General features: G+C 45.3%; 1 protein-coding gene across 1 annotated transcript in view; it reads left to right on the top strand.

Annotated features, from left to right (window-relative positions):
- Nucleotides 1–25,191, top strand: part of APBB3 (amyloid beta precursor protein binding family B member 3) — a 180,583-nt gene that overhangs the window by 62,199 nt on the left and 93,193 nt on the right. The window contains exons 6-7 of the mRNA XM_073568085.1: nt 4,448–4,575; nt 10,890–10,895. Of these exons, the coding sequence (XP_073424186.1) occupies nt 4,448–4,575; nt 10,890–10,895 (134 nt within the window). The remainder of the gene's footprint in view (nt 1–4,447; nt 4,576–10,889; nt 10,896–25,191) is intronic.

Here is a 25,191-nt window from a genome sequence, read left to right as displayed (position 1 = left end):
ATTGGTTGTGGGTAGTGCATGTTTCTGTAAGATATTAAAAATCATCCATGATCCAAGATCAGGAATAATTATGTGATATTACATGCTAGTTTTACTAAAACGTCCTTTATACTGTATACAGGCCACATTGTGTGCCTGTGTGTGTATAGATGTTTGCCTCCAGTAGACATCTGACATCTTAAGGAAATATATGATATATGAATTGCATTACGGCTCTAGAAAATAGGAAAAAGTGAGAATACTTTGCGCCAAAATTGGCCAATTCATGTGTACCCAGCAGCCGCGATAAGGCGATTCTCTCAGCTGGGACCTATCTTAATGTGAATCCTCTCCTAGACTGAAGCCTGCATTTATATTGTAAGGTATGATCCTGCTGAGATTAAAACCCCCAGAGGCTAAGGGGTGGAGAGATCAGTCAGAGAGCCAATGTATACAAATATCAAAAGACTGACTGTCGCTTCCAGAGACCTGGTGTGAACAGGTGCAAACTAAGAGCAGCCATCTCCATATATAACCAACAAATAAAGTAGCACTCTGTAGTACTACAGCATGAAAACATAAAACATGCATTCTTAATTGCATTACTGATCTTAAAAATAGGAAAAAAGCGAGAATACTTAGCACATAAATTGGCCAATTCTTGTGTACCCAGCAGCCGCGACAAGGCGATTCTCTTTGCTGGGAACCTATCTTAATGTGAATCCCTTATCACTGCTGCTGGATATACGTGAACTGACCAATTTATGCACTAAGTATTCTCGTTTTTTCCATCTTTAGGGTATGTTCACACTGCATCTTTTTCTACCACTTACAAACATTTATTTTTCAAGCAGAGGTGTCTTCAGGAATCTCTCCTTTTCTCTGGAGTTTTGTAAACAGAAAGTATCTTTTGAATTTGTTTTTTGGGGAAGGTTGTTACCTGAATGTTTTCTTTCCACCATCTTTTTTTGTACATTCCTTTAGCCTTTTTCCTGATTTTTTTTGCACTCCTTTCAGAATCAAAGGGTTTGTCCCTCGAACAAAGTACCGTACTGGTACATGTTCCTGTACGGTCAGACACAGCCATTACACAGTACACAGCAGGGACACATTTATAAGATTATCTCAGCCCAGGAACATATTTTATAACATATCCTATTGTGGAACTTATTATAATTCCAATATCTATTGATTTAAGTGCACTTTTTTTCATAACCGCTTAGAAGAAAACTGTACTGTTTTTTCAGGTTGCAACGATAAAAAATGTATAAAAAATACGTGGCAGTCTTACAGTGTCTTTTTAGGTTTCCCCTTGACTTGTATTAAAAAGTATTAGGCATCTTTAGAGAGGAAAATGCTTAAAAAATAAAAACATGGCCAAGCTACCTTTTTAAATGCTTGACCTCTTTTGAAAGCCGGAAGAGCGTAAAAGAAGCTCAAATGCCTGAGCATAAAACACAATATGAACAGCAAAGTGTTCTTATTGTTTTTAAACCAAATCTAGTTTGAGGACATATAAAGGATCAGATACGTTACAGGTACAGCAAATTACCGTAACACGTTTTGTTGTCCAATAAATCATTCTAGGAAGGAATATAAACATATTTAGTACATAGTAGTAACAGTGTGAAGGATTTTGTAGAGATGGTAGGCAATCTTGAGGACATCCAATGTCTGGCCACACATTTTCAGGCTATAGCGCCTCAGTCAGGAATAATCTATCTACAGTCCTTGGTCTTGTTCAGAGTCAATAGTAGACAAGTCTTAGGGTCATCAGTGATGGGGATTACCATACAGTTGTGTAGGACCTGAACCACTTGGGTCCAGTATCCCGTAATTTTCAGGCAATCCGACAGAAGGTGAAAATAGTTCTGGATGTTGTGTAATATGTACGATGAAGAAGATATACGGTAATTGTGTGGCTCTTTCAGTATAGTTAGGAGAAACATCTTTAGGGGCTTCCAAGGCTCCCAGTTCTCATTGCTTACAGGTCCTACATCTGACTCCCATTTGCTTCTTGTCAAGTTATGTAGTGGTTCCATAATTCCTGCCAGCAAAGGGGCATGTAAGTGGCATCTAAGCCCAGATCCATGTTGATCCAGAAGCACCTGGGACCATGGGAGGTTTCACAGGACAAGGGCTGCACCAGGGAACAAGGGCATGTCATAACTGTAGGTAATTGTTTGGAAGGTTTAGCTCTTCATTTAGCGTCCAGAATATCTTAAGGGCCCTAGCCAGTGGCTTTTTACCTGAAGCAGCCCTTCTGGAGGCATTATATTTGTTTTCATGACGAGACTGGCATCATTCTCCTGTATCTTATTTAAAGAGAGCAAGAGGCTTCCAAATGAAGCCACCTCAAGAATAAGCAGGTTACTTCATTTAGCTGCTCCAGGGCTTTCAAACTGTGTTCCAAGCAGTTAAAAGAAGTGACATAAGCTAGAACGTGAGCACAACAGTATTGTGTTGCATTACTGTGTATGTCCATTTTTGCTGCGGTTTTGCAGAATCTAAGAGACCACCGGCTTATTCCTGAAGCGCCTTCGCCTATGAACTCCTCAGTGGGTCCATTGGAACCTTAAAGACGTTGTATGCAGAAACCCCAAAATAGATTCGGAAAATTATTCAGGAAAAGAAAAATTCCTACAAAACCTCCCTAAAAAAGCAGCATTTTCTGAAGCGATTTCTGCTTGAAATTTCTTAGTATTTTTCAACTCAGTATGAACATAGCGTGAGGGCATATTCACACAAAGATTTTTTGCTCAGTTTTTAGAACAGAAACACCAAGTTTTGAGTAGTTTTCAATTTTGAGAAGGATTTTGGAGAGTTTCCACTCCAAATATGTAGCAAAAAAGACTCAGTGTGTACATACAAAACCCACGACAGAAACAAAATGAACACAGCCTTTGGATATGTGCATGCACAGTTTTTTTAAAGAGTTTTTTTAGTATATTGTCTCCAAAGCACAGAACAAAAAACTGCTTCACAATTCTTGGAAGATTCTTCCAATTCATTTGTGTGGGGAAACCACTTTGCTGTATGACAAGTTTTTTTTAACTTCTTTTTTCCGAAAATAGTTTTGAATAATAACAGAAAAAAAGTGTGTAAGTCATTGTTCTGAAACTGATCCTGGTTGATATCTCTCCAAACTAGATATTGCCCATTCAAAAGGCTGCAAATAACACTTTAGGTGAAAAACACTTCCAAACTTCTCCAAAACCATTTCAAGAAATGCTTCAGGAAAATAAAAACTCATCCAAAAACTCCTTACGGCTATGTGCAAACTGATTTTTTTGGGCGGTTTTGGAGTAGAAAGTGATTATTAACACACAGCATCTTTATCAGGTGGATTCCGCAGGGGAAAACCTACCAAAAAACAAATGCATGTCTATGGAAAAACAACTTGCTGTGTATATGTTCAGGCTTCTTTTAACTGCTTCAGGATTCTGAAGCCCGGAGTAGTTAGGTGAAGTGCCTTGTCTATTCTTTTGGGGTTTTCCACTTGAAAGACACTCTGCACTTAACAATAGAAGTTAATAGGAAACATCAAAAGATGCACAGAATGTTGACTGGATTTTTTTTGGAGTGCTTTGTCATTGTTTTTACTAAAAAGTGCCAAAATACACTGAATGACTGAAAAAAGTACAGAAAAAACCGCTTTAGGAAAAATCGCCAGTGTCCTGAAGTGTCTTCTGCTTGAAAAACTCATCGGGTTACTCTGAGTTTAAAAGCTGTGTGCACATAGCGACTGAGCAGAAACTCTCCACATCCTCCTCAAAAGCTCAAAACTCCTCAAAAACTTGGAGTTTCTGCTATGAATACCCAGCAAAAAGTATCTGTGTGTGCACACAGCCCAAAGCAGAAACGTTTGCTGAAGTGGCTTCTGCTTGAAAAACTCGTCAGGTTACCCTGCGTTTAAAAGTTGTTGTGTGCACATATTGTAGCCACTGAGCAAAAACTCTCCACATTCTCCTCAAAAAGGCAAAACTCCTCAAAACATTAAAGGTTCTGCTCAGTTTCTGCTCTGAATACCCAGCAAAAAGGCTCTGTGTGTGCACACAGCCCAAAGCAGAAACGTTTGCTGAAGTGACTTCTGCTTGAAAAACTCGTCAGGTTACTCTGTGTCTAAAAGTTGTTGTGTGCACATACTGTAGCCACTGAGCAGAAACTCTCCACATCCTCCTCAAAAATGCAAATCTCCTCAAAAACTTGGAGTTTCTGCTCAGTTTCTAGGCTGAATACCTAGCAAAAAGTCTCTGTGTGTGCACATAGACCAAAGCAGGTACGTGGCTTCTGCTTGAGAAAGGAACAACTAAAATATGTACGGGTTGGCTAAATTGCATGAAATGTCAACTACATTAGCTGTACTAGAGTCTAATCTCGTTAGTAGAACATGCTTGGATGTTGGAGCTAAACCATATTTTCATTTCTGATTTCTGCATTATTTTCATTACTTTTATTTATATTTTAGGGACAAAATATGGTTATGATTTTAAAGAAAGATACAATGAGCTTGGTGGATCCATTAGATCACAGTTTAATCCACTCTCAACCCATCATCAACATACGAGTATGGGGTGTTGGCTGCAATAACGGAAGGTATAATGCTATTATTGTTCATTATCGGATGCACTCCAATATACAGTACAATACATAGAACAGAAATTATTATTCCGAGTTGTTTAAGGAATGACTAATATTTACAGTCTTCATCCGGTTATAATCTATATTCAGTGATTTACCATCCCTATAATCTGGTGTCATATGGATTTACTCAAGTAAAGAAGCAGAAGAATGAATCAAATTAGTACAATTATAATTTTCTACAGTCGTCTAATAATCCAGAATATTTCATATTCAAACATCTATAACTTCACATTGAAGGAATATTGTATTTTGCTTTAGTAGTCTTAAAAGGTTATTTTCCCCAAAAAAGTTCTCCTATCAAAATTCATAGTATGGGGGATGACTCACTGGGGGTCCAACCACTGGCACCACAACCAATCACGTTTGGAATGGAGTGGGGTCTGCCCTATTGTATTTTACACATCACTCTACTATACAGTACTTGATCTAAACTATTTTTCACCGTGCAATCAGCATAGACATTTTACAACCACTATCCCCTCCAGATCTTCCAGGTGATTTCTAACAAGCATTCACTTGATTGGAACTGAACTGTAATACCACATTCGACCCATGTACAAGAATGGCGCTGTTTCTGAAACAACAAATATCACATAATTTTTTCTTCTCATCTTGTAAGATCTTAAAGGGAATGTGTTATGGCAAAAATGCTATTTATCTAAAGCCATAGGGCCCGATTCATCAAAGTTTTCACTCCAGAATTCTAATTCAAAGGCTTTCAAAAGTCACAAAACTGGATCTTCACGCCAGTGTCTCCCAGGCGGAGGCGGGTGGGCACGTGACGACTGCCGCTTGTCAAATATATGATGAACGGTGGTGTGCTATGCCATAAGTCTTACTTCAGCAGGGGCTGGAGTAGGATTTATGGTGAGGCATACACAAAGGTATTCACCGCTTTATCAACGGTCGTACACCGTTTTACCAACGCTCATACACCGCTTTACCAACGCTCATACACCGCTTTACCTATGCTCGTACACTGGTTCACCAATGCTCATACACCGCTTCATCATCGCTCGTACACCGCATCACCAACACTCGTACACTGCTTCAGCAACGCTCGTACACCACTTTACCTATGCTCATACACTGCTTCACCAACGCTTATACACCGCTTCATCGTCGCTCGTACACCAGATCACCAACGCTTGTACACCGTTTCAACAACGCTCATACACCGCATCACCAATGCTCATACACCGCTTTACCTATGTTCGAAGACAGCTTCACCAACGCTCGTACACGGCTTCACCAACGCTCATACACGGCTTCACCAACGCTTGTACACCGCTTTACCAATGCTCATACGCTCATACACGGCTTCACTAATGCTCATACACTGCTTTACCTATGCTCGTACACGGCTCGTACACCGTTTCACCAACGCTCATACACCGCATCACACCAACGCTCGTACACCACTTTACCTATGCTCATACACTGCTTCATCATCACTCGTACACCGCTTCAAAAACGCTCGTACACCGCTTCACTAGCGCTCATACACCACATCACACCAACACTCGTACACCACTTTACCTATGCTCGTACACCACTTTACCTATGCTCGTACACCGCTTCATCATCGCTCGTACACAGCTTCACCAACGCTCGTACACGGCTTCACCAACACTCGTACACAGCTTTACCAACACTCGTACACCCCTTCAACAACGCTCATACACTGCATCACACCAATGCTCGTACACCGCTTCATCATCGCTCGTACACCGCTGCACCAACGCTTATACACCGCTTCACCAATGCTCATACACCGCTTCACCAACGCTCGTACACCGCTTCACCAACGTGTGTACACCGCTTCCCCAGTGCTAGGACGCCTCTTCATGAATCAGGAGCATCTGACTCCAGCATGCCCCTCAACATTGCCGGTCTGGATGAATAGGCCCACACTGCTAATCTGCAGGTAAATATCTTTCCAAACTTAAGGCGTGCGGGATATTTAAATGTAGGGATAAATGAATTTACATTCTACTAGCAGATGCCTGACTCCTGTCATTTGGTGGGCATCGCAGCAGTGAATAGTCAGCGAGCTGTTCCCAGTGCAAGTGCTCTAATTACCCCCAATCATCCTTGATTGACATCTGCGAATCGTGACAGTCATTGAATATGCTGTGCATGCAATGAGTAGAGCGCGCTGATATCTCGCTGCCCAGATAAATGGCGCCAGGAGGCTGTAAGGAGATTATAATTTTTATTCCTGCATCTATACATCTCGCTGTTTTGGAAAGGAATCTACCTGCAGATTAGCACTATGGCTTTAGGTGAAAAATTCTCTGTATCCCTTTAAGTGTTCCAACTTCTGTTTAATTCATGGGTCCATGAAGATTTTACTCAGCCATGTTTAAAGGGCTTGTCCCCTTTCAGAAAATACTCATCCTTGTCCGCAGTTTGTTAAAAAAATAATAATAAAAAGAAAGCGCTCTACTGACTGGGTCAGTGCTCAGCCTTCACCGACGCTCCTGGTGTTGTCTGCGGTGCTTACGTTACGTCAACAGCCAATCGGTGGGCTCAGCAGCTCTGGCCATGTAGATGGAATGCCCCCGTCAGAGCCATTGACCTCACTGAATGGCTGTCGCTCTTCTCGTGTGACGCCACTGCTAAAGCCAACACCTGACACCGGGAGATGCTGCTGGACGGTGAGTAAAGTAGACATTGCTTTTTTTACTTAAAAACCTGCAGCTGGAGACAAATACCGCACAATTTTCTGAAAGGGGACAACCCCTTTAATAAATACATTTTGCTTGCCGAGTATTTGGGCTTTGGACAATTGGCAATGTTTGGGTAGTATCTAGCTGTAACACAATTTAATGCTAAAATATTGGAAATGTTTCTCTAGTCACCCTCCACGACAGCAGTATCGACAGCAGTATAGGAGGATGTCTCCCCGCCATAATAGGGGACAGGAAATGCACAAGAGGTTAAATAACCCTCCCCTTCCTATTACCTCCAGTGTTTTTCCTGTCCCCTATGGGGGCATGAGAGGTCCGATAGTGCTGCCGTAGCCGGCGACCGGAGCGCTGCATCTCTTACCTTAAGCCGGGCGGACGACGGTCGGGGACTCCGCTCCCTCCTCTGTGGGTCTGGCTGCTCCCGTCTCCGCTGCGGCACGACTCGGGACCCCTTACCCGCCTTTCCTGCGCCCCCTCCGCGGGGTAAAGCAAGGAGGCGACGTGCAGCCGGGGTCCTCATTGAGCTCCCCGGCGTCCTCCACCCCATGACGGTGGTGCACCCGCGCACCAGAAGTGACGCGGCGCCGTACTTCCGGTTTCAGCGTTCCCGGGGCACCCGCGGCCTGGGAACGCTCAGGCAGCCAGCACGGCAGCCACCAAGGGAAGCGGGCGGCGTCTCAGGGGCGTTGAGAGCTGTCGCCCCCCCTCCTCGCCCGCCCACCCGCCGTCTGTCCATCCGCCACCCGCCCACCCGCGGCCTGTTCACCTGTGTGATAGGCTGATGGTGGGGAGAGGGGCGGCATTGGGAGTCGGTCGCTGGAAGTTTGAGGCGGAGCGGCGTCCCAGGATGATGGACAGCGGGGAAGTAGCCGTAAGGAGGGGTAATCACGATTACCCCCACCTGTGGACCAGGGGAGGAGGAGCACTGAAGACGCTGTGGAGCCTTGGCTATTTAGACCCTGGTCGGAGGGCATCCAGGTAAGGCCATTTCTGCATTAGTGACTGTGACAGACTGACCATGGACGGTGAGAAGCCCTCTCGTTCTGCTTCTGCAGAGCCCAGCGTGCACCCTCCTACTGTAAGTAGCAGGATAGGTCCCCCTTTATTCTGTCCAAGTGGTTGAGGTGACTTAGTATGCCTTCTCTCTCTGTTCTAGGGAGACAAGGCCCCTGACCCCATAAAGAAACCAAGCCGCAAGTGCGTGTGTGGTACTAAACTCTCCTCGAAATACAGGAAAAAACTATGTCAGCCCTGCACGGATGACGTAATCCGCGCAGAACAACCATCCCTTCTGGACAGTATAAAAACCCTCATCAAGCAAGAGATGCAATTGGGACACCCTCACACCCAGGGCTGTGGGGTACTCGGTACCGGGCCCGATGAGCTTCAATGTGAGATGTCACGGCAGCTGGGACCCGGCCCGTGGCCCTGGGCGCCCATTGTAAAAGGGAAATGTTCAGTGTGCTTATGATGAGTGATTCGTGACGCCACCTGTGGTGTTCGGCAGTAGAGATGTAAGCCTACGCTGCAGATAAATCCTCTGGGACAGATGGTGTGGTGCAGCAGTGATGTTATAGCCCTCCACAGGCAGGGCTGTAGTCCCAGGGCAGTGTAGGTGAAGTGACACTTAGATGGTGTAGTGTTGGGTGCAAGGGATGTAGCAGTGCTGGGCAGGTTGGCGCAGGAATAAGTGGAGGACACCAGGGCATGTAGTTCCAAAGCTTTACTCACAGTCTGTTGCAGGTACAGGTGCCAGCATCCGTGCCGTGTCCTCCGGGTCAGGAGCTCAGCCAACTTCCAGGCAAGATGAAGTACTCCTTTCCAACACTCCGCCAACATATGTGCCTTTTCTGAGCGTCTCCTCTTATAGCGCCTTTGAATGAAGTACTCCCGGTACTGAGTTACACTGGAGTTCCTCCTGTCAGATGTTCCTATGAACTCTACTTTTACGGCAGACAGCTGTAGCCTGCTTCGGGGACTCCTTGCTACTAAGTTCCTGCTCACTAATATGTTGCTGTTGTGCCCCCAAGTCTTGTGTGGGAATAAAGTGGTCACTACTTCTATTCCTCCAGTGTCTGCTGCAGGACCATTAGTATCCTTACAACCTCGGGGACCGGACCCCGGCCTTGCGCTTAGAACTTGAAAAGGGTTCTCCTCTAACCCTGGTCCTTGTTCTCTTATTCTCCTTACGTTCCGTGCTAATCCTTCTTCCCAATGGAGAATCAAGCTTCATTTCTCTGTCTCTTTCCTATGCCAGCAGACCCAGATCACTGTGGCCTGCTGCAGCACTTCCTTCTTCCATCCCTCTCCCGGGGATCTTCTCTTTCCACTCTCTGTCCTTCTACATCCTCACTCACTGACTGAATGAAAGACTGACTGACTGACTCAACTCTTCCCGCTCTTTTATGTGAACTAAACTCCACCCACCTCCAAGCACGTTTCGTGTTCCAAGCAGGGAGCCACCAAGGGGTGCTATGCTACACTCCAAGCAGGGTTTTGCTACACTACTTTGTGGTGTGGGGTGCAGGTGTTGGAGCTTGGTCAGGTGTCTCCACCTTACCTGGATGGTGGGGTACCACACCTCAGGAGGAGGTGCAGTACCTCTGTGGCGACTGAACCCTCAGGGGCGCCACACAATCTTCTATGATGACGAGTGCCCAGCCCCCGACACCACAACCCCCTCCGACTAGGAAAAGGAAAGCGCTCCCTGCGGAGTCGGACTCAGACTCGGGCGAAATTGATGCCTCTGACTCAGAGGATGCATGGAAAAACGAGATGTCACGATTGCATCCGCAGACGCAGCCCAGCAGGCGCCTCCACGCCGATGGCGAGGGGCGGGCATCCCCCGGGGACGCAATATGGATCCTCTATACCACAGAGGGGGACCCGGGCCTACCCGAACTAGGGAAGGGCAGAGACCGGGATTCTGTGGCAGCTGAGCATGTGGACAAAGAAGACGTAGGACTTGATGACACCGCACAACTTCAGGTATAAATAAAGTAAAGTTTACTTAAAGTGAAGTCAGAGTACATAGACAAAACCAGGACACACGAGGTCATCAGGGCACACGAGGTCATCAGGACACACGAGGTCATCAGGATACACGAGGTCATCAGGACACACGAGTTCATCAGGACATCAGGACACGCAAGGTCATCAGGACATCAGGATACACGAGGTCATTCAGACGCAGGCAGGACATCAGGGTCATCCACAGGACATCAGAGTCACCGGCAGAGATCAGATGGGAGTCGTTTGGTTCTGGACATCCAGCACAACCTACAGGCACCACTGCAGTCATCCAGCTCCAGGCAGCGGTCATCAGGTTCCAGACTGCGGTCGTCAGGCTCCAGGCATCGGACCTAGGAAGGAACTCAAGCGTGATTTTACTAACACCGCAGGATTGCTGAGCCTGCATGGAGCTAGCACCACATGGTAGTCAGAGCACAGCATAATAGATGCTCAGCAGGAACACCGGTTGCAAGAGTCTCAGAGTCACTAGGTGCGGGGCTCCAAACACAGAGGGATTCCAGGAACACAACACAGCAGACAGTTCAGACATAGTCAGGTAAGGGATAGGTACAGGATCAAGGATTCAAGCCTGGATACACTGCCTCCAGGCCAGAGCGAATTTAGACGGGGTCAGGTACAGGATCAGGGATTCAGGCCTGGACATAGCGCCTCCGGGGCAGGGCGAGGGAACAGGACAAAGCAGGAATCAAGGCAAGGAATTTGGTACCAAAACAGAGACGGACGAGGTCCAGGGACACAGACACGAGACGCACACGGCAAGGTTCAGGAGCTTTGTGAGTTGTGAGTAGCTCTGGCCCCGCCCATAGGGCAGGGTCAGTTTATAAAGGAGCTGCCCCTCAGCAATTGGCTGGGGACAGCATTTCAAGTACACTCACTAACCCTGATAAAAGCAGGGAAGGTGTCGCCGCGCACACCCTAAGCACACACAGAAACCATTGCAGCACAATCAGTGCAGGAACTGCAGCTTAGAGCACCTGGCAATGGCTGCCAGCCAAGACACATGTGGAAAGTCATGCACTAGCTGCAAATGACCTCACAACCCGCGGACAGCTTCCACAGCGGTGACCAGGGACCGCACATGTGAATGGTCAAGCAGCAGAGCAAAGACCTAACACCACATGTGCAGCTACGCAGCAGAGCAGGGAATTGAGCAGGCTCCACACAGGTAAAAGCCAGCAGTATCCCATCTCAATTAGGGGGAAAGGAGTAAGGGTTTAAAGCAAAAAACATGCATTGTCACGCCGACAATCGAATACAAACAGAACGGCGTGACACGAGAGTTCCACTTCCGCCCCCAGGTCCGATAACAAAAAATATTACTTTTCATCGGAAGACATGGGGGACTTAGTTAGCATGGTATGGGGCACCATGGGGTTAGAAGAGACGGCGGTGGAATACTCGGTTCAGGATGAAATGTTTGGGGGGTTGAGACCCAAAGAACAAAAGGGTTCCCCATCCATGAAAACATCCGGAATTTGGTTATGCAGGAATGGGCCTTTCCCGAAAAAAGGCTCACTACCCCATCAGACCTGAGAAACAGGTTTCCTTTGGAGGGGGATTGCTCCCTATGGGAAATCCCTAAAGTAGATGTGCAGGTATCCAGAGTGACGAAAAGGATGGCTCTTCCCTTCGAAGACTCGTCTCAACTCAAGGATCCCATGGATAGTAAAACAGAGAGCCTGCTTAGGAAATCCTGGGATGCCTCCACAAGCCTGCTCAAGGCTAATATAGCCTCTACGTGTGTAGCAAGGTCCTTATTTCGCTGGCTGCGTACACTCGAGGACCACCTCTGTCAAGGAACCTCCAGAGAAGAGATCCTCGATTCTCTGCCTCTATTGCAAAAAGCAACAGGGTTCTTAGCCGATGCCTCTGCGGAATCCATTCGAGTAGAAGCAAAATCGGCGGTCCTCTCCAAATCAGCCAGAAGGACACTGTGGCTGAAATCGTGGGGGAGAGACATCACGTCAAAGTCAAAACTCTGTGCGATTCCCTTCCAGGGGAAATACGTATTTGGCCCAGCCCTGGATGATATCTTCTATGGTGGCTGAACCACCAGAACCTTCAGCGGGGGGTCAGCTGGAATCAGCTTCCCCTAAAGATCATCACCACAGATGCCAGTCAGAGAGGCTGGGGCACGACAGTGGGAAAATTGCACTTCCAGGGGTTATGGGGCCCAGACGTCATTTCCAGCTCCTCAAATACAAGAGAACTAATAGCGGTAGAGGAGGCACTAAAGGCAGCAGCGACCCTTGTCCAAAACCATCACGTACGCATCTACTCAGACAATATGACTACGGTGTCCTACGTCCGCCCCATGGAGGCACAGAATTCTTCAACCTAAAGCGGGTGGCTGCAAGGATCTTCTCCTGGCCAGAGAAACATCTGCTGTCCATATCAGCAGTGCATCTAAGGGCAGTGAACAATGTGGAAGCGGACTTCCTCAGCAGGTGGGACGTTCATCCCAGAGAATGGAGCCTGGACCAGTCAGTATTTTCATCGCTGGTCTCAAGATGGGGATATCCCGAGGTGGACCTGTTCGCCAGTGGTCAGAATGCGAAGGTGGAAACATATTTCTCCCTCAGCCCCACCGACGGAGCGTGGGAAGTAGACGCCTTCTCCCACCCGTGGCACTTCGATCTAGCCTACGCCTTTCCGCCAATCCCCATGATAGCAAAAACGCTACAGAAAGTACGGTCAGAACGAGTTACTACAATCCTGATAGCGCCCTTGTGGCCAGGAAGGAGCTGGTACGGAGCCCTGCAAAACATGGCTCAGGATGGTCCAATACTTCTGCCCCAGAGGGACAATCTCCTTCGCCAGGGCCCTCTACTGCACCCAGACCCGCGCAAGCTGAACCTGGGGGCCTGGCTACTGAAGCCAGAATTCTAAAAGATAAGGGCTTATCCGACAAGGTAATCCAAACCCTACAAAAAAGTAGGAAACGCCATTTACGGGAAAGTTTGGAAGAAGTTCTCGTCCTGATGTTCCCCAAATCCTCCAGATCCCTTCCGTCCTAAGATTGCACAGATCTTAAGAGTTCCTGCAGGATGGCCTAGATCTGGGCCTTACACCCAGTACCTTAAAGGTACAAGTATCAGCCCTTAGCTCATTCTACGATCAGGACTTGGCGAGCCATCGATGGATTAAACGGTTCATGACCTCGGCGTCTAGGATCCGTCCCAGACTCCGTAGCCGGATTCCCCCCTGGGACTGGAACCTGGTTCTCAAAAGCTTGACGGCCGAACCATCTGAACCTCTGGCTTCCACGACTTTGAGAAACTTGACACTAAAAACAGTGTTCCTGGTAGCAATCACTACCGCAAGGCGCATAGGAGAACTACAGGCCCTTTCGATACAGGAGCCATATTTAACCATCATGGAGGATAGCATCATCCTAAGATTAGATCCCTCCTTTATGCCTAAGGTAGTCTCGAACTTTCATAGGTGCCAGGACATCGAATTACCCTCCTTCTGTCCAAATCCCTCCAGCGCGAAAGAAGAAGGGTTCCATACCCTCGATGTCCGCAGAGTAGTCCTCGTCTACCTACAGCAGACGGAAAGTTGGAGAATTGACCAGAACCTATTCATTCAAATTTCAAGCCGAAATAGAGGCAAAAAGGCAGCAAAAAAAATACAATCGCCAATTGGATTAAGCAAGCGATCAACCTCGCCTACTCGTCACAGAACGTTTCCCCTCCTACATCATTAAAAGCCCACTCTACTTGTTCCGTAGCAACATCATGGGCAGGAAGAGGGGACGCATCTACAGAACAGATATGCAGAGCCGCCACCTGGTCGTCTATCCACACATTCACCAGACACTATAGACTAAATTTCAACAGGGATTTAAGGTTTGGCAGACGTGTTCTGCAGGCTGTTGTCCCTCCCTAAGAAATTAGTTGTTGGTATTTCTCCGATACTGCTGTCGTGGAAGGTGACTAGAGAAAATAGAATTAGTCTTACCAGTAATTCGGTTTCTAGGAACCTTCCACGACAGCACTAATTTCCCTCCCTACCTGATGCTCTACCGGATGATTCCTGCACTTTGGTGGTAACTATATATGCTAGTGTGTACAGAAAAAACACTAGAGGTAATAGGAAGGGGAGGGTTATTTAACCTCTTGTGCATTTCCTGTCCCCTATTAGGGCGGGGAGACATCCTCCGATACTGCTGTCGATACTGCTGTCGTGGAGCGTTCCTAGAAACCGAATTACCAGTAAGACTAATTCTATTTTTCTTACATTTTGAAGGAGCCCCGAAACCATGCATGAAAAATAATATACTGTATCTGTGTCCTGTATCATCCTGCTAAAACTAGGTGAAGGACAACTGGTGCGATCCTTCAGATGCGTGCACAGTGTAGTAATTTTGTCACATTAGAAATACCATTATTAGAAATGGCACAAGATCAAACAGCTATTGTATGTCATTTACAGTACTGGTGTCCTCTGGTATGTAACAGGAGCCGACAGGCCCTCTAAGCAGTACCCAGAAGCAACTGCAACATTGAATTAAGGGTTTCCTTGTGTACTTAAAGGAAATCTGTCACCAGGTTTTTGCTACCCCATCTGACAGCAGTATGATGTAGGGTCAGAGCCACTGATTCCAGCAATATATCACTTACTGAACTGCTTTCTGCACATTTCATAAGATCCTAATTTTCTCTCCTGCAAATCTACCAGTTCTCTGAATGCTGAGCTCTGTGTAATTCCAACCACACCGACTGGCATCTTTCTGTGTACACTGTGCATAGCACAGAAAGCTGCGAATCAGTGGTGAGGCGTGGTTATAAAGAGATTATGAATATGGAAGACGATATTTCAACAAGATTACTAGTTCTAGGACTACATGGCAGCAGGTTTGCTAGTTCTAGGACTACATTGCAGCAGGTTTACTAGTTCTAGGACTACATGGCAGCAGGTTTACTAGTTCTAGGACCACATGGCAGCAGGTTTACTAGTTCTAGGACCACATGGCAGCAGGTTTACTAGTTCTAGGACTACCTGACTGCAGGTTTACCAGTCGTATAGTGATAATCTCTTGATGATAAAACAGTGATTTTATTAAAACTACAGCAATCTACCCAGTAAGTGATGCATCACTAGAATCAGGGTCTCTTCCCCTGCATTATAGTGCAATCTGATTAGGTGGCAAAGACCTGGTGATAGATTGCCCTTAGCAATCCTCTCTCCTGACATATCTTTGAAATAACAAGCTTAGAACTTTTTTTTTTTTTAGAAATCTGCGGCGCACCATTCCCCTGTTACTGCTCCTGATCTCTAACTAGCGGTAACAGTGTGTTGGGAATAACACAAAAAAAATTCCCAAATTGTGTTTCATGTAAAATACATGCATTTCCTTAAAAAAACACATCGATGAAGCTGGCAGGTCTTACTGAAAAGTTCCAACATCCCCTATACAAAATCTACAGTAGACGTGATTGTTTTCAGGCATTTATTATCTTGACTAACAATCAGCTAATGTTTAATGTTTTTTTTTAAAGCAGCTTTTTTTTTCTCTTTTTCTTTTACCTTGTCTTCTCCCTTGAATCATGAAGGGACAGGTAAGCCACTACTTTTCTAGCTTCATCCTTCATTAACTTGTGTACTTTTCCCAAGGCGATCCTATAAGAGCAAAAATTGTCCATGATCAATACATTTTCTGTATTCCTATTAACACAATTTGCTGTTTATGAAGGCGAAAATGTAGAAAGCTGTAGAAAGTGACGTCTGTCATGTGGTTGTCCCACAATCTGGTGCAACCATGTATTCAGTCTGTGCCCACCAGGAGGAGACATAAATTTAAAGGGTTGGTCCAAAATCCAACTTAATTTTCATCCTAAATCCCTATCTATTTAATGCCATCATATAAACTATTTTCTAATATAGTTGAATTAAAAAGTCCCTACCCTTCCTTAATTACACTCTAACTGCTCCTCTTATTTTTCTTTTTTTTTTTTTTTTTTTACAACTTCCTTTCTTTATGACATTTTGTTTGAGAATTCCCATTGAATGCCGGGGTAATCAAACAAAGCATAATCAGGGGGCAGGAGATGCAGTAGTTGCCGCAGCCCCTGCATCCTCCCTGATATGAAGTGTCATTAGTGACGCTCGTGTTGTGGTCTGGGCTAGTCCCTGCACAATGTGTACAAGGACGGTGCGCTCTATCGCCAGCTCAGATCAGTTGTAAAGAGCCGGCACCAGAGTGCACTGTCAGTATGTATTATAAGACTACATAGATTAATACAATTGGAGTGATATATAAAAAATAACTTATTATTTTCATTATAATTCATACATTTACACAATTAGAATTTAAAAATACTTTGTAATTTCCCAGCTATGGAAGTTGTTAGGGTAGTAGGTAGACACAAATAGAGAAAAAGACCAGCACATCCAAGCTAGTGTGAACAGGTACCAACGAAAAGAAGCATATAACTTGAAAAACAATAAAAGTTGCGCCATGATTTACCAAGAATGATTACTCTAGAACGTTGAAACTGCATTACTGGAATAGAAAATGGGAAAAAAAACCATTATGTAATGTATGTATGAAATATTCATCTGCAAAATTGCTATGAAAACTACAGTTAAAAAAGAAGATACTTGGCACACAGAATGGCCAATATATGTGAGCCCAACTGCCACGTCAAGGCATCCATAAAAAGTTGGGTCCCTGTCCTGATAGGTCAACTCTCCTGGGCAGTAAAGCCTACAATTTATGGGGCAGGAATGAACCAGCTATCTACTTAGAATCACCTGTAGTTGATAGATAGTTGGGTTTACTCTATATATTTATTTACTAGTTGGAAAGATATCTTAGTTGTAAAAATATTCCTTTTGAAATAGGGCTACCCAAGGTAGCAACCATGCCAACACCTTATCATAAAAAAACATCATAGTGCTGATCTGAATGATACATATATGAAGTATAGTGCTAGCCCCTGATGAGTCATGGCAGCAACAAAAGATTGGTGAAACGCGTTGGGCTTATCTCCCACATAGCGTTAGTTAGGGACGTGGTAACAAGCTTGATAGTTGGTGTCTTACTATAGGCAGTAAAGATGGCGTCCGCTGAATATCGGGATAAGCTCTTGGAAAGATTTTCAGATTTAGGGATACCTTGCCTGTAATCCCTGCTACTAGTGTACTATAATGAAAAATTAGGAATATACACATAGTTATCTATAGTTTCTCCCAGCACATAGGGATAGATGCTACCGATTAATAGTATTTCTCTATTGTAGTTAAAATCACGTTAGTAATAGAATGTACATTGGGTAGCCCTATTTTTACACCTAAGATATCCTACCGACTAGTAAATAAATATCTACTGTAAACGCAACTATCTACCAACTACCCTAAGAACTTATATAGCTGGGGGATTATAGACTAATTTGAAATTCAAATGGTGTAAATATATGAATTTTAATCAAAATAATAAAAGTTATTTTTTTATATATCACTCCAATTAGGTTAGTCTATGAATTTAGATAACTACAATTTGGCGATATCTGTTAATCTATATAATCGGTGAAGTGTTGTAAGGCTACCCGCCGAGCAGAGCCCAACACCACCCCCACATGTCAAGTCACTGACAGTGCGCTCTGGTGCCGGCTCATTACTACTAATCTGAGCCGGTGACAGAACGCACTGTCACCCAATGCACATCACACAGGAACTAGCCTAGACCCTAAAACAGAGGTCACAGATGAAGCTTTGCTTTAGGGAAGGGGCTGTGGCAATGACCGCAGCGTCTGCCCCATGATGACGACTTGTTTGAGTATCCCAGCATGCACTGGGATTCTCAAAAAAAAAGAAAAGCAGCTAGATTATGTAGTTGAGGAAGAATAGGGAATGTTTAACTTAATGTATATTAGAAAATAATTTAGATTATGGCATTTTAATCAATAGATCTTGTAATAATAATAATTTTCACAATTGGATTTTTTTTTTTTTTAAATGTTCCTGTGCTGAGATAATTTTATACATTCACCCCTGCTGTGTACTGTGTAATGGCCGTGTATGACCGTGCAGGACCATGGTCTGATCACACCACAGCTCCTGGGAAGGGGAGGAAGGAAAAGAAAGTATAAAGACATTATAGTATGGGGATAACAGCTGATTTGTTTTTGTGAGGTAAAACATTTCACTGCCTGTTTTTAAGTAACGTTTTACCTCAAAGAAAGAATCATTCTGTAATGTCTATTCACGCTTTGTCTCCCCTCGCCAAAAGGAGGCATGTTCATTTTTTGATCTAACTTATCCATTTGTTCTCCGTTTGGTAAAAACTAAGGCCTCATTCACACGTCAGTATTTGATCAGTATTTGGTATCAGTGTTTCTATGACAAAACCAGAAGTGGAATTTACAGAGAAAAGCTATAATTGAAAGATTAACACCTGTTCTGTATTTTGGAGAGAATCCTGGTTTTCATATACAAATACTGATGAAATACTGATCAAAAATAGTAATGTGTGAATGAAGCCTTACACCATTGAAAATCTGATCCCGCACACTGATGGAAAACCATCCGGTATTTCCACATAATGAGGAAAAAACAGACATCTGACTGAAGCCATTGAATTCCTATAGTTAATTTGGCATAGCTATTTCTTCGTCAGCCAGAGAATAGCATAAGGTTACGCTCCCATGATGAGTTTTCGGTGACTTTTTTTATGCTGCGTATATTTAGAAACATGCAAGTAACCTATATTGGTTAATGGGTGCAGAAAATCTGCAACATCAAAAACTCACCAAACGCTCATTGTGGGAACGTAAGTTTTAGAGTAGGAGTTTTGTCAGACAGCCAATAAATCGGAGCGAGATCGGCCTGCAATGCACGAACTGGCAGGCGCCAAATTTTTTTTATTGAGTAAGTCATTATAAATTTGGATTTCTCACCTCACACAATAATATCATTGTGAGCTATCTCCATGTGTGACAGTAAGGGTCCTGTTTCACATAGCGACGCACCAGCGATCCCGACAACTATGCGACCTGGTAAGGATCGCTGGTGCGTTGTCACACAACGACTATTCTGAACGATTCCAGCCTGAGTCCATGAGTTCTGCGTCGCCAACGAGGTCGCTCGTCGACGTCAAACACAGCGATGTGCGCTGGCCAGCAGGACACCGACGATGAAAAATTGGCCCAGGACATTCGAGTACGATCAGCGATATCCAGCGGGAGGGCCGGTCGCCGCTATGTGTCACAGGTAGCGAGATTGCTGGCGAGATTGCTGCTGCGCACAAAATCGGTGACGCATCAGCGATCTCGCTATGTGAGTGGGTCGCCCTCCCAGGGCTGTGGAGTACTCGGTACCGGGCCGGTGTCAGGGGAATGTGTCACAGCAGCGGTGACCCGGTCCATGGCCCTGGGCGCCCAAGTAATGGGGGAATGTAAATGGTAGAATATAGTTAATAGAATAGTTTGTGACGCCACCTGTGGTGCTCGGCAAGGGAGGTGTCAAGCCGACGCTGCATGCAGATCCGCTGGGACTGATGGTAGGGTGCAGCAAGGATGTAAAAGCTCCCCACAGGTGAAGCTATAATCCCAGGGCAGTGTAGAGGTGGTTGGCACGGGGATGTAGCAGTGCCGTAAGGGTAGGAAGCAGACAAGACACAGCGTGGTGCAATTTCTGTACCTTTACTTGATAACTGCAGTCCAGGGTCCTGATTACAGATGGTAACGGAGCAGGCTAGCCTGGAAGCAACTCAGGGATTCTCTCTCAGCAGACGGGCTGTGCAGTCTCCTTCCTAGCGCTTGTTTGAATGAAGTACTCCTAGTACTGAGTTACACTGAAGTTCCTCCTGTCAGATGTTCTCAAGAACCTAACTTGCACGGCAGACAGCTGTAGCCTCTCTTGGGGACTCCTCTACTCCTGAGTCCCGGCTCACTATCCAAGTTGCTGTTGTGCCCTCAAGTCTTACATGGGAGTAGGGCATTTACAGCCTCCTACTCCTCTGGTGTCTGTTGCAGGACCGTTAGTATCCGTACAACCGTGGAGACCAGGCTCCAGTTCATGCGCTCACTGTGAGGGAGCTCTCCTTTCCCAGCTCAACCTCCAGCTTCTCTCTACACGTCTGCACACTTCACCCTCCGCAGACTAACTGACCACTCCTTCCTCTTGGCCCTCAGAGAGTACTCCTCCCCTTAATCCTGGTTCAGAGTTCCCCCTGCTGGCCTGGAGTGGAACTGTGTTGCATGCATATATTGACTGCGAGAAAGACCCATTATTGCCTCCAAGCCTGGCATTACCTTCCCCTGGAGCTTTGAAGGCAAAGCCACTGTGGTGACCATACTCCTGACCACATGAGATGGGGCCTTTATGGAACAAGGCATTTATCGGTGCAGTGCACACGGATAAACTGATGGTCTGCACTGCTGCCAAGGTTTCTAAACCCATGTAAAGCTCATTCTTTTTTCAGTTTATCTTATGAGTCATCAGCGGGAGCCACATAAACAAGAAAATTAGTTGTACCCAAGGGCAGCTGCTGTGAGCTCATTCGTGACACATGCTGGAGACAAGCTCTGAGCAAGGGCAGCCAGCCCTCCCCATACAAGTCTCTTGGCATTCTACATGTATGACTTGCATCCAAGCATCGTACTGTATTCGTCAGCAGTCTTCCCTCTATTCCTTTTTAATTAGTAAGCAGACGGTTGAAGATCTGGGAGCTGTTCCTCATAAATTGGACAATCCGACAGAGTGGAAAATATATTAATGTACATGCATGTAACAATATGTAGAGTGTAGATTTCCAGAATTAGTCTAGTTAAAGGGGTTTTATGGGACTATTTAATTTTTTTCTTAAAGGTTTAAGAACTTGCAGGCAGGTAATTATGAATTACCAGCCTGCTCTGCCCAACACTGATCTCTGCCGGTTTTCAGTGGTCACACTTTGATCCTGCCGGCGATTCTGCAGCTTCAGTGACATCATGTCGAAAGAGCAGCTGCTTCTCTTACGTTCTGCTCTGTTGATGGGGCGTTGTCATGCTGATTGACAGCGAGCTCCCCGCATCAAACTGCAGGGATCCGGCTGTCAATCAGAATGGCAACGGCACTGATGCCCCATCGCCAGAGCATTCCAGAAGAGGAAGAGCTGCTCTGTTGAAATGAGGTCAAATGAAGCAGCAGGAGTGGTCTATTACTGTCCTGAGACGACTCCAAGAAGAGCAGATAGTTAGCTAGGACCTGCCTGTCAGTTATTGGCTCCATGAGAAAAGATTAAATAGTCATGGGTAACCCCTTTAATGGATTAAAAGTTTCATCTCTGGGGTCTGAAGCAGAGAATGGGTCAATGTTGGTATCACTAATACCATAGGGAATAGAGGGTTAATGTCTCGACAGTCATAGCTAAGTTTTAAGACTGACATTAATTTTGGTTTTCACACAGTTTTCTGCTGCAGTGGTTTTTGAAGTACAATTATAAGCGTTTCACACGTTTTTACACTTTCATTGACAAATACATCAAGTTTATGCAAAGACTCAATATTTCCAGTGTTTACCCCCATTTTTCAAAACCTCAGCACTTTGCCCTGGCATCCGGGCCAAATCCTGACTAATGTTTTTGTTTGTTCACCCACCTTTTGAGGTTTGACCACAGGTTCTCAATGGGGTTAAGATATGGGGAATTTCCTGACCATGGACCCAAAATGTTAAAGGGAATCTATTTATCATCAAGTTTTTGCTATGTAATCTTGTAAAGTTGCCACAAGCCGTACAGGAAAATATTATCCCAATCCCAGTGTACTGTCTCCTGTGTATAATGTCACTGATGATCACTGTACTACTTGTACACTGACACTAGATACAAAACTGTTGTATATAATGTCACTGGTGATCACTGTATTACCTGTACACTGACAGTATATACATAGCTTCTGTGTATGATGTGACTGGTGATCAGTGTATTACCTGTACACTATACACTATATACAGAGCTCCTGTGTATAATGTCACTGGTGATCAATGTTTTACCTGTACACTAACACTATATACAGAGCTCTTGTGTATGATGTCACTGATGGTAATAACAGTGTTATTAGTAGAGTTGAGCGAAACGGGTCGAAAAATTTCAAAAGTCGCCGACTTTTGGCAAAGTCGGGTTTCATGAAACGAAACCCGACCCTAGGATGAGGTCGGCCACGAGGTCGGCGACTTACGCGCCAAAGTCGCGTTTCAAAAGTTTGTTTTGCGCTCTTTTTCAGCCAATCAGGATCCACGGACACTGTGGGCAACGTGATGACATAGGCAGGGGTCACCACCATCTTTCAGAAGGGCATGCAAGTGATTGGCTTGCTTTGGTGGGCGTCACAGGGGGTATAAAAGGGCGTGCACGCCGACCGCCATCTTACTTCTGCCGATCTCAGTATAGGGAGAGGTTGCTGCTGATTCTGTAGGGAGAGCGTTAGGCAGGGAAGAAGACAAAAAAACTGCTTCTGCTGCTAGCGATTTGGCCTGCACAACACACCAGTCACTGTGTGTGCAGTGCAAGGGGAGGCTATATAGTGGTGTATCAGTGGTGTTGGTTGTTGGGCTGCCTTCTAAGGCTTCCTGACATTCCTGCATTGCTGTTTACCCACTGCTCCGCAAACTGCTTTTTTAAAAGCAATCCCAATTTTTTTGTCCTGCTGAGAAGAAAAAAAAACTGCTTCTGCTGCTAGCGATTTGGCCTGTACAACACACCAGTCACTGTGTGTGCAGTGCAAGGGGAGGCTATATAGTGGTGTATCAGTGGTGTTGGTTGTTGGGCTGCCTTCTAAGGCTTCCTGACATTCCTGCATTGCTGTTTACCCACTGCTCCGCAAACTGCTTTTTTAAAAGCAATCCCAATTTTTTTTTTTTGTCCTGCTGAGAAGAAAAAAAAACTGCTTCTACTGCTAGCGATTTGGCCTGCACAACACACCAGTCACTGTGTGTGCAGTGCAAGGGGAGGCTATATAGTGGTGTATCAGTGGTGTTGGTTGTTGGGCTGCCTTCTAAGGCTTCCTGACATTCCTGCATTGCTGTTTACCCACTGCTCCGCAAACTGCTTTTTTAAAAGCAATCCCAATTTTTTTTTTTTGTCCTGCTGAGAAGAAAAAAAAACTGCTTCTGCTGCTAGCGATTTGGCCTGTACAACACACCAGTCACTGTGTGTGCAGTGCAAGGGGAGGCTATATAGTGGTGTATCAGTGGTGTTGGTTGTTGGGCTGCCTTCTAAGGCTTCCTGACATTCCTGCATTGCTGTTTACCCACTGCTCCGCAAACTGCTTTTTTAAAAGCAATCCCAATTTTTTTTTTTTGTCCTGCTGAGAAGAAAAAAAAACTGCTTCTGCTGCTAGCGATTTGGCCTGCACAACACACCAGTCACTGTGTGTGCAGTGCAAGGGGAGGCTATATAGTGGTGTATCAGTGGTGTTGGTTGTTGGGCTGCCTTCTAAGGCTTCCTGACATTCCTGCATTGCTGTTTACCCACTGCTCCGCAAACTGCTTTTTTAAAAGCAATCCCAATTTTTTTTTTTTGTCCTGCTGAGAAGAAAAAAAAACTGCTTCTGCTGCTAGCGATTTGGCCTGTACAACACACCAGTCACTGTGTGTGCAGTGCAAGGGGAGGCTATATAGTGGTGTATCAGTGGTGTTGGTTGTTGGGCTGCCTTCTAAGGCTTCCTGACATTCCTGCATTGCTGTTTACCCACTGCTCCGCAAACTGCTTTTTTAAAAGCAATCCCAATTTTTTTTTTTTGTCCTGCTGAGAAGAAAAAAAACCTGCTTCTGCTGCTAGCGATTTGGCCTGCACAACACACCAGTCACTGTGTGTGCAGTGCAAGGGGAGGCTATATAGTGGTGTATCAGTGGTGTTGGTTGTTGGGCTGCCTTCTAAGGCTTCCTGACATTCCTGCATTGCTGTTTACCCACTGCTCCGCAAACTGCTTTTTTAAAAGCAATCCCAATTTTTTTTTTTTGTCCTGCTGAGAAGAAAAAAAAACTGCTTCTGCTGCTAGCGATTTGGCCTGTACAACACACCAGTCACTGTGTGTGCAGTGCAAGGGGAGGCTATATAGTGGTGTATCAGTGGTGTTGGTTGTTGGGCTGCCTTCTAAGGCTTCCTGACATTCCTGCATTGCTGTTTACCCACTGCTCCGCAAACTGCTTTTTTAAAAGCAATCCCAATTTTTTTTTTTGTCCTGCTGAGAAGAAAAAAAAACTGCTTCTGCTGCTAGCGATTTGGCCTGCACAACACACCAGTCACTGTGTGTGCAATGCAAGGGGAGGCTATATTGTGGTGTATCAGTGGTGTTGGTTGTTGGGCTGCCTTTTAAGGCTTCCTGACAGGCTTGCATTGCTGTTTACCCACTGCTCTGCAAACTGCTTTTTTAAAAGCAATCCAATCTCCCTTATCCTCTAGTCACTTTTGTCACAGCTGTGCCATCGAGCCTGTGACATAGCGCTCAGATATCAGTGGGCCTCACACAATCCAAAAGTGTCCAGTGTCCACAAGTGTGTGCAGAAATTCAAAATCTCCCTTATCCTCTAGTCACTTTGGTCACAGCTGTGCCATCGAGCCTGTCACATAGCGCTCAGATATTCATTGGGCCTCACACAATCCAAAAGTGTCCAGTGTCCACAAGTGTGTGCAGAAATTCAAAATCTCCCTTATCCTCTAGTCACTTTGGTCACAGCTGTGCCATCGAGCCTGTCACATAGCGCTCAGATATTCATTGGGTCTCACACAATCCAAAAGTGTCCAGTGTCCACAAGTGTCTGCAGAAATTCAAAATCTCCCTTATCCTCTCGTCACTTTTGTCACAGCTGTGCCATCGAGCCTGTGACATAGCGCTCAGATATCAGTGGGCCTCAC

Source organism: Dendrobates tinctorius, unplaced genomic scaffold, assembly GCF_039654945.1.
Source record: "Dendrobates tinctorius isolate UK_male_01 unplaced genomic scaffold, ASM3965494v1 ptg000020l, whole genome shotgun sequence".
Lineage (NCBI taxonomy): Eukaryota > Metazoa > Chordata > Amphibia > Anura > Dendrobatidae > Dendrobates > Dendrobates tinctorius.
The sequence above is the reverse complement of the archived record's forward strand: the minus strand, read 5'-3'. Positions and strand labels throughout refer to the sequence as shown.